The 16,246-nt window shown below is 37.4% G+C and overlaps 1 protein-coding gene across 2 annotated transcripts in view; it reads left to right on the top strand.

The window, feature by feature from the left end:
- The window catches only part of TBC1D9 (TBC1 domain family member 9), a 48,153-nt gene that overhangs the window by 15,548 nt on the left and 16,359 nt on the right, over window positions 1-16,246 (top strand). For both annotated transcript variants that reach the window (XM_075751203.1, XM_075751204.1), the window contains exons 3-11: window positions 2,876-2,994; window positions 4,236-4,464; window positions 5,503-5,764; window positions 6,897-7,104; window positions 9,419-9,625; window positions 11,322-11,492; window positions 11,931-12,081; window positions 13,661-13,875; window positions 15,822-15,939. In XM_075751203.1, coding sequence (XP_075607318.1) covers window positions 2,876-2,994; window positions 4,236-4,464; window positions 5,503-5,764; window positions 6,897-7,104; window positions 9,419-9,625; window positions 11,322-11,492; window positions 11,931-12,081; window positions 13,661-13,875; window positions 15,822-15,939 — 1,680 coding nt within the window. The remainder of the gene's footprint in view (window positions 1-2,875; window positions 2,995-4,235; window positions 4,465-5,502; window positions 5,765-6,896; window positions 7,105-9,418; window positions 9,626-11,321; window positions 11,493-11,930; window positions 12,082-13,660; window positions 13,876-15,821; window positions 15,940-16,246) is intronic.

Genomic DNA, 16,246 nt, shown 5'->3' with positions numbered 1-16,246 from the left:
GTAAGGATAAACATGCCAGCATGTGGATTTTTAGTCTTCCTGGATACTGATAACTAATAGAGCATCCTGCCTGCTGAGCACAGTCAGGACAAATAAATGGGTCAGGATGAAAACCTGCTCTAGTGGTTAAATTAAGGAGCTCCAGAGCTTCTAATATTCCAGACCTTGAATGCCAGCATGTGTGTGTTATGCACAGAAATGGTCATGGAGCAGGGACAGAAGCCTCTGTTATTTCCTATCCTTCATCTCCCAGAAATGTTCCCAGACAAGCAGTCTAGTATCCATCCCTCCTCCTTACATGATGTCCTTCATGCCCATGGCTCACTCCTACAGCACTTCTAAAGTGCAGCATTCTGGGTAACGGGGTATCTCTAAAGAGTATAGTAGAAGAACTACCTGGGTTATAGCCACCAAATTATCCAGACAGGGCACCTGGCTTCCCTTGAAATGGAAACTGGGAAGGTAGTGCAACTCTAGCTCTCACCTGAGTACTGAATATTTGTGTGGCATTACACCATTTCAGCCACGGAGCACACCATAAGCTGAGCATACCATTTGGAGGAGGAGAAGGAGCAATTAGTAGTCCACTGTGTGCGTTGTAGCTATTTTTCCTTTTATTTCCTGTGAGTCTTGAGGGCTCTTATTCCAAAGTGCAGTGGTTTACCTGTTAAATGTTTTTGGTTTGGTTTTTTTTTCCCGCCTTCCCTGAAAGTTAGAGATACTGCTTAATTTACCTAAAAGGCCAATGGTGGCACAACAGTGAATGCTTCTAATATGCTAAGATAGGCAACAACTTGCCAGTAGTAGAGTTAAAATAGACCTGTAGATTAAAACATTGCAGCAAAAGTGTTTTTTAATCCTGAGTCAACAAAGTAAAAAGAAAGTTCTAGACTGTGATGATAAATTGATGAGAGCTGGGATGTAGGTTTTGGCCTGATTGCATGATCTGCTGTAAGTGAGACTGGGAGAGTAAGCAGTAAGATAATGGAGACAAAAAGCAATGGAAACAATGAGATGGGTTGTTACAGGTTGAGAATAATCAACCAAAGCTGTTTCATAAGAAGCGGTGAAAAATAACTGATGAACTGCAAATGAGAAATAGATAGCTTTAAGAAACAGTTCATCATGATAGTGTGTCGTTGCACCGCTTGTCACTGGTCTTCAAGAGATGAGCAATTTTTCTGATGACAGGCTGGTTTATATATATATATAGCGCTCATGTATTTCATCATTGCTTCTTACAGCAGTGTAAAAGACAGAAGAAATAAACTAGTCTTCAGACCACCTCCTGAGTTCCAGAAAGGGCTGGTTGCATCCAGTAGTTTTAAAGAGAAGCAGCAGTGGCGATCACCTGTGGTTCTGAAATATTGGTTACATATGCAGGCTGTTCTGTGATGTGATTTATGTATCCATACCACAACTAGAATTGTGAAATTCCCCTAGAAGTTGCACAGAATGATGCGTTCTGTTGCTTTCATTGGAGTTGTGTAAAACTCCAACGGTATACTGTAGAAAGAATATTTTCCCCCATCATTAACTGCTGAACAACAAGGAGACTGATTGGTATGTATTTAAGATGGTTGCGTTGAGTTCTTCTACAAATCATGGAAACACTTATGTGCAGTCATGTGACAATTTGTGCCTGGAGTAAAGCTGAAGAAGTTACTAGCAACAGCTTGTTGTAATTTAACCTCTTTCTAATGGCTGCTTCACATGAGCCCCTTCGCTTTGTTGGGTTCTGTAGGCATTAGTTGGCAGGTGGGTACATTTACTTGCTAGTTCTGAGTAAAATCAGACAAATCTGTGATTTGAACAAAAAGATGACATAGCGTTGATGCTATTTCCTACCTGGATTGAGATACTTTTAATCAAGCTTCAGGTACAGATGTTCCTATGTGAACATGTAATGTTTTGTTTATTTACTTCCTTAAAAGTCCTGGTTTTAACATAATTTTCTCAACATCCTTTTTTGGGGGGAACATTTTTTTTGTGAGTGCTTCCTTTAGGATGGACACATTGATCCTGAAGAGCACTAACAACTTTGTTCTGCAAGATGTTAAGAACGGGGTCAAAATGGAAGTTATATTTATTACGATCCATCTCAAGTAAAATAGAAGCAAAAAAATTTGCATATATAAACTAGTTCATACAAGAAGCTTTTTCATCCCTGTTCTGTACTACTTTACAGACTACATGTATGCTGATTCCTCAGTATCAAAGATATCTCACTTGACCCCTTTTGGTCTCCTAAGCAAACTAGGGTCATTGAAGTTTAGTTTATTCTTTCATCATTAAAAGTAAACCACCTCTGACAACCCTCTTTCCCTAAAAGATACAGCTTTCTTAGAGATCTTTCAGCACTCTTCTTTTGAGGAAGAGACATTGCAATAGACTTAGCAGGAAAACGATCCTTTTCAGCTTTTACTCTGAAAATCTTGTCACTGTTTCATAATTTATAGATGTATATAACAGTGAAGAATTAGGAAACAATGGTAGAATATACAACTGTTGGGATTTTTTGTTAGTTCCTAACAGATGCAGGTGATACCTCTGCTAACTCTTTAATGTGACGTTGGGCAACTTGGTGTCGTTATTGTGATTAGAATTCTAAATGTAGAGGGGTTTGCTCATGATACTGACATAAGTAGCTTGTGCTTCTCACAGAATAATCTTGAAGATTGTGACCTATTTATTATGAAATTAAAGACTATGGGAGAAAATTTTGGAATTTCCAGGGACACAGCATCTGGTGAAATATTGCATCTCTAGTTACTGGCGAGTTTATTATTAGAGTCTTTTGTTTATGATTAAGAGGACATTGACATTGGTGAATTATTTATTATGTGACTTTTTGGGTTTGTTTTTTTATATACAGGTTGCTCAAGGAAGGAAATCACTGAACACTGGGAATGGCTTGAACAGAATTTGTTGCAAACTCTTTCAATCTTTGAAAATGAGAATGACATAAACACATTTGTCAGAGGAAAAATACAGGTAGTTAAATATATTATTATAAATGTTGTTAATGACAAATGTGACTGTGGAAGGAAAACTGATGGGAATTCTAAACAAATTTGAACTGGTACTCCCCAGGCTGCTTTGCCTTTTTGAAGGAAAACCAGATTCTAGGTAGCAACGTGTGTAAAACCTGGGGAAACTAGGTTTAGCACACATAACTAGCAGCAGTGTCATTAAAAAAGAAATAATATATATTTAAAAATATATAGGCAGGGCTTCAAACATTATATGTTCTAAAATTAACTGCACTGTTGCTTCTGTCTTAAACTTTGACAGTTTTCTATGTAACTGCTTTTCCAGTGCAAAGCTCTAATATTTTTTTTTAATGCACTTATAATGTCTCCTTACCCTCTTCTGTGCAATTAAATCCTGTAGTGTTAGCACTTACACTTCACAGAGGTGTTAGGAGTTGCTAGTTGGTTGATTATTTTTTGTTTGCTTGGTTTTTGGTTGTGGGGGTTTTTGTTGGTTTACTAGATTTTTTTTTTTCTCCTTATAGGAGATATAGTAGCTGTCCTGGTAAAAAGTACTTTATCCATACTAAGTAGACTAGAACTTCCATATAGAACAGAAGGAAATGTAATCTTTGAGGCATCAAAAAGCAGCTTTTCACCAGAATGCTGCCACTTCAAACTTGATGAAGGTATTCTGCACCTGAAAGTGTGAATGATTTTTCCATCCTGCCAGTTAATCTGAGATATTTCTTTATTTTCCTCTTGCTCTTCTCTTTTGCTCAAGATCCACTAAGAGGGGTCATAAAAGTTGTTTGATATTTTCCCTAATAAATAACAGAGTCATTTTTCCTTTGACTTTTTTTTCCTTCTTTTTCAGAAGAAAATTTTCTGGTGAAATCCTGTCCCTGTCTCCAGGGAGCATATTTACATGGAAGGGGAAAATTTTACAACTTCTAGGTGCTTCACAGAGTTGTTAGCAGTATTTGAATTAGTTTGGTTAATTTAAAACAGGATTCTGGCAAGTGGTTGGTGTTTGGTTGCTTTTGACATAGGCATGGTAGGGAGCAAGGTCATCAGGATAGCCTTGAATAAAGTAAATAACTATATAAGTAAAAGAATGAGTAGAAGAATAAGGGGTAATTAAAAGACTTTCTTGACATTGCAGTGACTGTTGTGGCCTCTGGCCCAGACAGCAATGGTAATAAGGATATCTGATACCCTACGGCAACTAACACGCTATGTACTTCTTTCACTTCCTACTAGGGCATCATCGCTGAGTACAACAAAATCAATGGCATCAAGGAGGATGACGATACAGAAAAATTTAAGGAAGCCATAGTGAAATTTCACAAGCTGTTTGGGATGCCAGAAGAAGAGAAATTAGTGAACTACTACTCCTGCAGTTACTGGAAGGGGAAGGTTCCCCGTCAGGGCTGGGTGTATCTCAGCATTAATCACCTTTGCTTTTATTCTTTCCTCATGGGCAGGGAAGGTATGTTTTACAGTGGGATGGTGGTCTGTGCATCTTAAGAATTGTTAGGAAATCTTCTAGAGTTTGTTACTGTTCACCTGCTGAACTGCTGAGGGTGCAGAGACGCTGCTGAGGAAAAGAGGAGCAGGGAGCAATTCCTTGATTTGTCACACTGCTTAACTGTGAGCTTGTTCCGTTGTTTGTTTTGTATTTCTCAAAGTAGTTATCTGTAAAACAATTGTTTTAGAGGCATGGTTCACTTCAGGGACTGTGCACAAAAGGGAATAGGGATGAGATCACACCAGTTTGGGCTCCTTTTGCTCTTATACAATCCTCCAGTACTACTCTGGCAGACTTTGCAACCTCAAATGCCACATTTACTCTTGCACACCACCAGAGCATTCCAAAGGGCTCAGAGGAGACCCAGGATCAAGAACTACATAGTGTGGGTGCAAGCAGCCTGCTCTAGCAGGGTGGAGGTGGGCAAGTCTGCAGTACTTGGTTATGGGCAATGGATCAGTCCGGGGTCTTTCTATTTAGCTGTGTAGACATACTCTAGTGAATGACTGGAACTTTTTTTTTTTTTTTTTTTGACAAAAAGACATGAAGATGTAGTCCCTGTTTTAAGGACAATATCCTAACCTGTAGTGGTATTGGAATTAAAGCCAAGGATCTGTCATTACTGTAATAGTTGAAATGTTTTAATGTATAAAAATAACACAAGTCTGTCTGATGTGTTTAGACTATGTTTCTTTGCTTCCATAGGAAAAGAGGACATCAGAGTCTGAGCAAGTGCTGTGGCAATGATAAATTATTTTAGCCCACCTAGCTTTGTAATGCTGTTGTGTGGTGTTCCTTACAGAAGTAAATTATTTATCTGCTATTTGTCAGGTGATCATAGTTTGTTTGTACAAGCTGGGTCTGTTTATGCTATCCTCCCAACTTTTCAAGATGCAAGAGAATTTCAACTGAATACATTTTATAGGAAGAGGAAGATAAATAGTTTTGATTTATGCTAATTTTTGTACTGACTTGTTTTTTCTGTTTGCTTCTGTTCAGCAAAGTTAGTTATCCGCTGGGTTGATATCACTCAACTTGAGAAGAATGCTACACTGCTCTTCCCTGATATGATCAAAGTGAGCACAAGGTCAAGTGAGCATTTCTTCTCAGTATTCCTTAATATCAGTGAGACATTTAAACTAATGGAACAGCTTGCCAATATAGCTATGCGACAGCTTTTGGACAATGAAGGATTTGAACAAGACAGGTCATTACCCAAGCTGAAAAAGAAATCCCCCAAAAAAGTATCTGCACTAAAACGGTAGGTAGCACTGGCTCTTAGTCATTTGTTTCTCCTCAGTCCTTTTACTTGCAGCATTTTGTCCAAAAGTTTTCTAATGTTGGTGCCATTTATTGTTACTCCAAAAGGAGTGATTGATTCCAGCAGTGGCAAAATGTGAATAATTATTTAAATATAATTACTCGGTCTCCTGTTGAAATAGGAAAGGGAAAATATTTGAATATGAACACGTTAAAAAAAAAGAAACATACCTGAGCCAAATTCTCATTTATTCAGAAGCTCTTTAACATATCTCTTAGGTATCTGTTCTAAGGCCCTTTTATGTTACCGGGGAAGGTAATAAAGTGATTTAAGTGTTATTAATAAATGTGCCTAACATTCATAGTTGGTCCTATAACTGGAATTGAAAAATTACTCTAGATGATGAATTCTATCTAGAACTTATTTTAGGTAACAGATGCAAAAAAATGACATAAAATTCTAAGGGATGAAAAATTATCTGAAAAATATTTCTTCTTCTTTCATAGATATCATACTACAATTTTGTAGTTTCTTGTTAATTTTTCATTATTTTATATGTTGATCATGTTAGTGAATCATACAGAATTGTAATCAGTGCTTTTTTTATATTTCTCATTACTTAATGACATCTGACATACATTATATCACTTAGGTTTGTCTTTCTAACTATTCAATGTTTTGTACTGAAGGCATTATTAAGACTAAGTCTTGAAATTGTTGACAAACTCTAGCCCTCGGGATTCCATCATGTTAATGAGCATCAAAGCATCATCTTTGGTGTAATATTACATGGGGTCGTGCATTGTTTAATAATAAATGGGTTCACTATGTATATTCTCAGAAAGTAGGAGTGAATGTGAAAAGATCACCCAGCTTGTCCCCTCTGAGAAGTCAGGATCGATGTATCGAAGTCATTCATGGCAGAAATTTTTTTTCATGTAGTTTTAGAATCTTCCAGCAGCGGAGACTGTACATCCCCTGTATGCAAACTATTTCTATTGTTTTGCTGTACGCTCAGTGCTTAACTGAGTTGTATGTTGCCAGTAACTTGCAATGATTTGTATAAAATATATCTTTAAATGTATTATGTATTTTTTAAGACAAGAAAAGCTTTCTGTGGTTTTTTTTGTAGGGATCTTGATGCCAGAGCAAAGAGTGAGAGATACCGTGCATTGTTCCGACTTCCTAAGGATGAGAAATTAGATGGGCACACAGACTGTACTCTCTGGACTCCATTCAACAAAATGCATATTTTGGGTCAGATGTTTGTTTCTACAAACTACATTTGCTTTACTAGTAAAGAGGAGAACTTGTGCAGCCTTATTATCCCTCTTCGAGAGGTAAATATTTGTATTTGTAGATTTATAGGGCAAATAATAAAGCAATATCGTGTTGGAAATTGCATCCTAGCTTTGATGTTGTTTTCATTATTGGGGAAAACCTCTTTTCATCCCCTTAATTTCTTGTGAGCGTACTATTCTGATGGATTCTAAGTAATATTTAATGACTGTGTATCTTAGTTCAAAGTTCCTGTTACTAAAATTGACAGGGAATTTTCTCTGTCAGTTTTTACAACCCTCATGAGTCCTTCCTCTCCCCTAATTTAAATTCTGTTTTACAGCCCCACGGTACATTTTTCGTGCCTCGTAGGGAGGGACGGATGATAAAACTTCCTAGACTGATGAGCGGAACTTTTATTAAAGAGTCTGTCAGATAAGATTTGCTTTTGTCAGATGTAAAAAGATTCATAATCCTAAGGATTTGAATTGTCTCTTCACACAGACTTGCAATCATTTATTCCTGTATATGAAAAATATTTGTCAGCATTTTACAAATTGGTGTGCTTCCCTTTTTAAAGCTGGCTGCTTAAAGTAGATGTTCAGTAAAAAGAATTTAAGTTTGATGCAATTAAAAAAAATATGTTGGGGAGGCTTTTTATGATTGACTTGATTTGTGGGTTAATGGAAAAATGTGTAAAGTAAGTCTTGGAAATAGTAGCAAAGCTGATGTAACCAAGGACAGTTTGGCTAGACTGCAGAACCATGGAATATTTCAAGGCACTCTTTTCCCCCACAAATAGTTAAGAGTAAAACCAAATGGTATTTGTTTGGAAACTTTGAAGTACAGCTTCTCCACAGTGTGTTGCAATAACTGGTTATTCGAGAAGAGACATTCGATTATGGTTGCACTGTTTGGAACTCCAAGGGAACAACGGTCCTCCAGGTAAAGTGGTGGTGGAGGAGAACAAAATCTGCATTTAACAGGACGTCTTTTCAGCAACTGCTTTTGGTAACCGCAGCCACAGCAGCATGGGATTCAAAGCAGCTCTAAAGCTTTAAGGGAAAGAAACAGCTGAAGAAACACTTTTTAGCTAATATCAATATGCTATTGGTGAAGGTCCTTTAAGGTAATGAATAACTAATAGATTTTTAGTTAACAGAAAAATAAAAGCAAGTTGGAAGGATAGAGAAGGGATTTAGCACCTGAGCTGTTCATTGCAGTCTTTAAATACATCTTCAAAGAAAATGTTGTGTGAAAAATGGTTATCCTATCCTTTTAGCTAGAGAGATATTAATATTACAGCACTAATATCTTACCATTGATCTCTATTTTTAAAAGGGTTAAAAAAAAAAGAGCAAAAGTAAAGGTCCTAGTAAACTGAAATATGCCCTCTTCTATTCTGAAAGCAGTAAGACAGTTTTCATTACCTAGAAAATTGTTTAAAGTCATAAAAGCAGTGGTTAAAAGTACTTACAATTGTGATTTGTGTTTTGTTCAATGTATGAACTGCACAAGCTTGATTGACTGGTTTATTTGTTTTTCAGGTTAATAGTTGGTAATGTTTCAAACACACAGCTGTTCTGTAATTCATCCACAGTGTATGACTTATCCCTGAGATTTCTTTGCGTTGAGGTGCTTTACCAAAAGCTCAGGGAACTAGTGCCCTGTACTCAGTAGATTGTGGTGTGAGTATTGTTTACAGGTTGGAGTTCAGTTGGTTTAGTGACCATTTCACTAACAACTGAAGGCCAAACAGAAACCTCCACCTCAGAGGGTTCGGTGTTTCCCTTTGTGGCAGGTTTCTGTGTGCCATGAAAATACAGTTGCAGTAACTGTTGTTATCACAGTATGCAGCTATAATATAGTAGAACAAAAGTGTCATTCCAAAAATGGCTTATTCACATATATTGTCAATAAAAAGTAAGCAAAAGTCTCTGTTGATTCAGCCTGTACTGGTCTTGGGAAGCAGGAGAAGGATTCGAAGGTCCTGCAAAAAAGCTCATAGATCTTCATCCCACAGAAGAAATTTTGCTTTACTAATTCTTTTAAAACAAAGCGTGAGTAAAATAAACTAAGCAGTGCAAAGGAGTTTTGCTGGAGAATGTACTGAAGCCAGTTGTTGGCTTTACTGTTGTTTAGTAAAATAAACTAAGCAGTGCAAAGGACTTTTGCTGGAGAATGTACTGAAGCCAGTTGTCTTTGTCTTTCAGACTTGTAAGTCCTTGTATCCAAATCCTGTTTTTCTGCAGAGGGATGTCCATAGTGATTCAATATAAGGGGAAGGAGCATGAGTTTATTGTATTAAGATGGTTTCTTAGACCAAGTAACTTGATTGATTAAAGATCTTAAGCTATAGCTACTGTTTCTCCCTAGGTGACAATAGTTGAAAAGGCAGACAGCTCCAGTGTGTTGCCCAGCCCGTTATCAATCAGCACAAAAAACAGAATGACATTCCTCTTTGCCAACTTGAAAGACAGAGACTTTCTTGTACAGAGGATCTCAGACTTTCTGCAACAAACCACTTCAAAAATATACTTGGAAAAAAATACTTCTGGAAGCTATATCAGCTCAGATGATGAGGTATGGGGAGAAACATAAATTGTTTACTAAAAGAGGGGGATTTTAATTGGGGTGGGGAGAAAGAAGTCAGGAAAAAACTTTTAAGGTTTTGTAAAGCTAAACCTTTGTACACAGAAATGTTACTGGTTTTGTGTTTATGCCTTTAGCTTCCTTAAGTTGAACAGTTAAAATGTTATGATTAGGATATCTATTTTTTTTATGTTAGACCTAAGAGAAATTACCATTGGTGTGGCAGAGCTACTCTTAATTCCTGCTGCTACATTCTGAAATTACAGTGTATCTTGTTGGAAAGTTAACTAACTGATTAATGGAGTAATACTGTTTAATATCTATTGACTTGTACACGTCAAAGTAAAATTGTGGAATTTTAATAATTTAAGAGTTTCATATCAACTGATAATTTCTTCTGTTGAAGACTTTAGCTGCTAAATCTTGTCCTTTGACTCTTCAGAAAACAATGTCTGAGCCCAGCAAGTGTGCACGTGCACTGCTAGCGACCTTTGGAACATTTGAACTAACAAAAAAACCCAACCCTGTCCTGGACATCAGATGGCCCTATTCTGAACCACCTCCCTATTTACCTGTGCAAAGTAAATGGTTCTTAAAAGATATGATTAGATAAACTTTTCTCACGCGCTTCGAATATCAAGGCTTCTGCTGAATTCCTAGGTTTTATGTATGAAATGTAGGTGCTTCATATCACAACCTCATCAGATCTGTTAAACCCAGCAAAATTTAGCAGTTCAGATCTCAAAGCAGAAAAGGTTTTTGTGGTGTATCATTTTGGTTTTATGTATGTAGATCTCAGATTCCAAATCTGTACTAAGCCATACCTTAGTATTGCACTGAGTAACCCTACCCTGTTTGCCACATAAATCTTAAAAGTCAGTTTTTTACTTGCTGCTTTGATGGTGAGGTATAATTAGTGTGTTGTTGTAGTTGTGTACCAGAGCACATATGCATATATTTGTATAATGCTGAAACTTCATCTTGCCTTTTGCCAAAAATGGATCTATGTATTCTATCTACTGAATTAGAAACACAAATTGCAAGTATTATTATTAAATTAATGACATGACTACAAATTTCAATTTCAGATGTTTGGTGTGAACTGCTATATGAGATCTTACTGTGATAAATTTTCAAAGCTGCATGAGAAGTTAGAAAATCCTTTTCCTTCAAAATATTTTTCTTCCAAATCATAATCTGTCAGAGCTGAATTTTCTGTGGAACTTTTTTTCAGGAGGGGAACAAAATAATTTATTTTGTGTATGTCTGTATAAACAGCTATACAGATATAAATGTGTGTGTATGTGTACACACGCACAAATATATGTTATATAGAAATCTTACTTTCTGGACAGTCAAGGTGCTGCCTGGGGAGTCAACAGTCCTATGATTTTGACAGGAGACCAACGGAGCTGGGTAATTGCTTGAGGCTACTTAAATAGCAATTCTAATGACAAGATTTGATTAAGTGTGGGGGAAAACTATTGAGAAACTGGAAACAATTTTATTATTCTATACTGGTTTAATCTCTGCTGTCATATGCTCAGCCTGTGAATGTACCTGGGTGATTTAATTTGCTCAGTTTTTCTTAGCTGTTAACATGTATAAATTTTGAAGTAAAATGAAGTAAAAAGTCCAGACTCTGGCTCAGCCCCATGTCTGTATTGCTTGTGATGGCTTTCTACAGGTGTTTACAAGATCAAGTAGTTTAATTTCTGCCAGCCCTCATAAAAGCCTCAGCTCTGAGTCGGAGGGAGAGCGACAGTTCAATCTCAATGACAATGGCATTCCAACAGCAACTCAAGCTTTAATGACAATGTATCGGCGGAGGTCACCTGAGGAGTTCAACCCCAAGCTGGTAAAATACACCTTGGATTGTTGTACCTTACTGAAAAAGTTGTTAAATTATGTTGTCTTTAAAATACATGTTTCTGACCCGGAAGAGTTTCATTCTGCCACAGGCAGTTAAGAGGCAGTATTTTTTACAGAAATAAAGCATTGAACATGCTGTTGTTTTACCAATACAACTAACTTCATTAAAAAGCAAAGTTGGATGTAAATGAAAGAGGGTTGTATGCCTGCTCTTAAGTACACCTGCTTCAATGATACTCTTTTAACTGCACCTAGGAAGTGGGAGGAGGCAGCCCATTAAGAGGAGAATTGGACTGTAGCCAAGTTATTCCTTGCTCCCTCAGAAAGTTAGGACATTGCAGGCCTTTTAGCATGTAGCATTTCAGTGGGGCAGAGTGTTAGAAAGAGAAGCTGTACCTTTATGCCTGCCTGCCTTTGGTTTTAGGCTAAAGAGTTTTTGAAGGAACAGGCCTGGAAGATTCACTTTGCTGAATACGGCCAAGGAGTCTGTATGTACCGTACCGAGAAAACCAGAGACCTTGTGCTGAAGGGCATTCCAGAAAGCATGAGAGGGGAACTTTGGCTACTATTTTCAGGTAGGTATTCATTTGAACATGACTGTGGTATATAAGCAGAAGCGGGAGGGAAGAAGGAATTTCAAGGATGTTTAAAGGTGCAGATAGTAAGCATCCAAAAATATTTGGAGCAAGTAAGGCTGTGGTTGTTAGCAGGTGCCAGACTGGTTTAAACAAGAGTTCTGTTTAGACCAGTAAATACCCTTTCTCAAACAGGCTCAAATAATTAGGAAAGAATATAAAAAAAGCAGAATGCACACTCTGTTACCAGAAGCTGGCAGTCTAGGGGCTTCTAGATGTTCAACAAACACCAGCAGGCCTACTTCCCATTTGTTTAATCATTTCTGTATCCAATTAAGCTTCTGGCCTTCACAGCAAGTTGTTGCAAGGAATTCCAAAGTTTGTGTTGCATGGAACCATTATTATTTTATTTTTTTTCATAATTAAAAAAAAAAAGTTACTTTATCATTTTATTAGGTGCCCCCAGTATGTGAAAAATGGTGAGAAAATATTTCTGTCCATCTTCTGTGCCATCAAGGATTCTCTAGATCTGTGTCCCCTTAGGCTTTTTTTTCAAAGTTGAAGAACTTTATTCATTTTATTACTGGTTTTATGTAAATCAGTCCATACTTCAGGCTTTCTTCATAAACTTTCACTTAATGTATGCCTTTTCTAGCTCTGCCTCTCCCTGAGATAGTTGCCACAGCTACCCACACCATTTTATGAGCACACCAGGGACTTTATATGATGAACTAATGATGCTTTCTGGTTTGTTTTCTATTTCTTCGCTAATAATGCTTAATCTTGTACATCTTCTCTTTGCTGGTGGGCATTAAACAAATGTTTTCAGAAAAAATACACAGGAATGCACAGATCTGTCTTGTGTCTGATCGATAGCTAGTTTGGACCAATTTTCATGGTGTACGTATGATTAGTATTTTCCATGTGCATTGCTTTGTGCTATTGACACTTGATTTCCTGTGCTGCTGAGATTTTAATTTCCAGAGAAGTTTTAAAGTCGGCAGTGAAATCTCATAGTAAGTCTGTGAGCAGGCAGTAGTATCCCTGAGACAGGCGAACTGCCCTGCCTAAGATACGGAGTCATTTTCAGAAGCAGGAATAAAGCTCAGGAGTTCCTGTCTCTTGCTTTTGGCTGAGATATCATACTTTTTGCAACCAAGCATTAATCTACTCCCTCCTCAGGGCAAGTAGCTTTCTCAGAGGCATGTTTTGAGTTATTTATGATAATCAAACCCACAGCTAGCTGCAGAGAGAGCTCATGAAACCATGTGACTGCACAGCCGGTTTGCTTTTCATGCCTCCTGTTTCTCTCTGGCTGAAAGAAAGAGAGGCTTTATCTTTTTCCTTTATTTTTAACCTCATCATAAAATGACTCTAGAGGAGAAGACAAGAAGGGGTGATACCTCAATCACCTAAGCACCTAATCACCTTTACAAAATAACATTTCATATTTGCTTTCAAAGTGCTTCTTGATGATATTCAAGATGAAAGGGTAGTAGAAGATCATCATGTTGGGGTACTGTAACTGCTAAACCTTGCTTTTTTTCTTCTGATTTTAATACCGTTCTCCCACCCCCAGGAGCCATTAATGAAATGGCCACTCATCCTGGCTATTATGAGGACCTAGTGGAGAAATCGATGGGGAAGTATAATCTTGCTACAGAAGAGATAGAGAGGGATCTGCACCGTTCCCTTCCTGAACACCCTGCATTCCAGAATGAGATGGGTATTGCTGCTCTAAGGAGAGTCTTGACAGCTTATGCTTTTAGAAATCCAAACATAGGATATTGTCAGGTAACTGAAATACCTTGGCACTCCTTCACTTTCTGGAATTCCAGTTCTTTCCTTATACTTCTATTTCTTCAGTCACGTACACAAGTATTTGGCTGTGTGAAGTACACCTATACATGTATAATGCAGTAAGGGAAAGCCTCAATGCTGCAAAATTATGGTAATGCTGAGGTCAGGGGGATTTGACACAAGGACCTACTCTAACAGAAATATTAGCAGTACGTGCTGAGAGATGTGCATAGTTTTCTGTAAGCATATTTTCTGCCCGTGAATCTAGAGACAGGACAGAGGATAACAACAGAGCTGTCCTGAAGCACATCTACAGAAAATGACAAATGGACCCTGAAGAAAAGTTCTTTTCTTTTAAGCAAGAAAAAAACAACCAAACAAAACCAACAAACTTTAATTTTTCAGCCTTAAAGTTTTGCCTACTTATTCAAAGTATTAGTAGTAATAACCCTCCAGAATGTCCTTTACTTTTTTCAATGATACTATTCAATCATTCAAAACAAAACTTAAAAAAATAATAATAATAAAGCACCCCAGATGATATCTTACCACTGTGCATCACAAACATGTGTTGGTAGAATTAATGCTGACCAGTTCATGGGTTTGGAGTTCTTATGCCTGTGATTCAGGTCGCTTTAGTTTCTGGTCCCAAATCATTCTTTCTTGCTATGTAACTTTGTCTTATCACCTGGGCCCTTTTTTTGCCTTCTTACCTATTTTTGAAAAAAGGATAAATTCATGAGTATTAAGAAGCCTGATTAATGTCTGACTGTTAAGATTCCTAGATACAACACAAGTAATTGAAAGTGCAAGCAATTCTAACAGATACCATCATAAATTATTTAATAACAAATACAATACTAAGTAACAGCTACAAAAACTTTTTGTAAAGGTTGTTTAATGGAGGAACAGTAGAAAGACACTGTAATTCTGATTCCTAAAGCTGTCACAATAATTGTTAATAGCCTTGGGACTTGGTTCATGGCATTCAGAATGCCAATTCACAGTTGCAGTGAGAATTCAGAATTCAGGCACTAAAGTATTTCATACAGGGTAGACAAGAAAAAAAGGAATAGCTTGGACTTTGACAGAATTGTAACATTGTTCTGAGTTTCAGTTGAAACCTTAGTTGCTGTTTCAAACAGGTCAAGCCGGAGTCTTAAAATGTTACAGGGTCTGAAATAAGAAGCTAATTCCTTAGGAGGCAAACTGAGAAGAAAATGGTTCTGAAATGCTTCATTTCTTCAGACTAACAGGCCCAGTCAAAGGCTGTAAGTGAACAATTGAGAGGCCGTTGTACACTGCTGTGATATTTGAAAAGGAGTGAAACAGGCCATAAAAAAACCTGTAGTGTACAGAGTCAAACATGGAGAGTAAGCAACAGCAAGAGGCTTTTGTTTCACTGTGCTCTGGTTGTTCGTGACTGACACAATTACAGGCATTTGCCTCAGCTCACAGATGCTGTGTTTGACCTTGTCATAGGAGCAGAAAGCATGGGGAGCTCAGGCTGCCTCTGCGAGGAGTGGTGCAGCAGGGGCCATCAGTTGTGCTGTAGGAGGCGTTTTGTCTGCATCAGACCCAGATTACCCAAGAGCACCTATTGGCAGAATATCAGTAGCAGTGTAACTGGATGCTTGCAGACCTGAGTAGGCCCTCAATTATGAAAAGAAATCTTGATAAATTTTTCCTTAAAGAAAAAAGACCCAAACCAAACCAATAACCTAACATTTTTTTGTGGTTTATTTGAGGCTTTCTTAAGCCTGCCTTTGAGCACTGGGAAAACACTACCTGCTGTTTTTATGGGAAAATACTTGAATAGTTTGAGGTTTGCAGGGAAAGATGCAGCTAATTTCCTAACCATAGTAACCACTTACCTGCCCAGTTACTGTGCTAGATACTGAATAAATGGGTCTAGCAATTTATATTTCTCTTTCTTTTAGGCTATGAATATTGTCACTTCAGTACTCCTTCTTTATGCAAAAGAGGAGGAAGCTTTCTGGCTGCTGGTGGCTCTGTGTGAACGTATGCTACCTGACTACTACAACACAAGAGTTGTTGGTATGTTATGGGGAAATTTTATAAAATGACAGTACAAAAATTAGCCAAATTAATTGGTATTGTTTGTACTGAAACAAGCGTATGTGTAGATGTATGTGTGGCATAGATACAGCTGTGAATGCTAGTGGCAAGACAACTTCCTCAGAGGCATAGAAGCATTCCCTGAACAGATATTGTGATAGTTAGTAGTTTTTCACTTACTTAAGATTAGATGGCATTCTAAAGTGGACTTAAAAAAAAGTAAATAAAAGAGAGATGGGAGGCTAAAATTTGAATTTTAGATGATCCAATTATCTAATTAAGGTAA

Source organism: Balearica regulorum, chromosome 4, assembly GCF_011004875.1.
Source record: "Balearica regulorum gibbericeps isolate bBalReg1 chromosome 4, bBalReg1.pri, whole genome shotgun sequence".
NCBI classification, from domain to species: Eukaryota; Metazoa; Chordata; class Aves; order Gruiformes; family Gruidae; genus Balearica; species Balearica regulorum.
The sequence above is the reverse complement of the archived record's forward strand: the minus strand, read 5'-3'. Positions and strand labels throughout refer to the sequence as shown.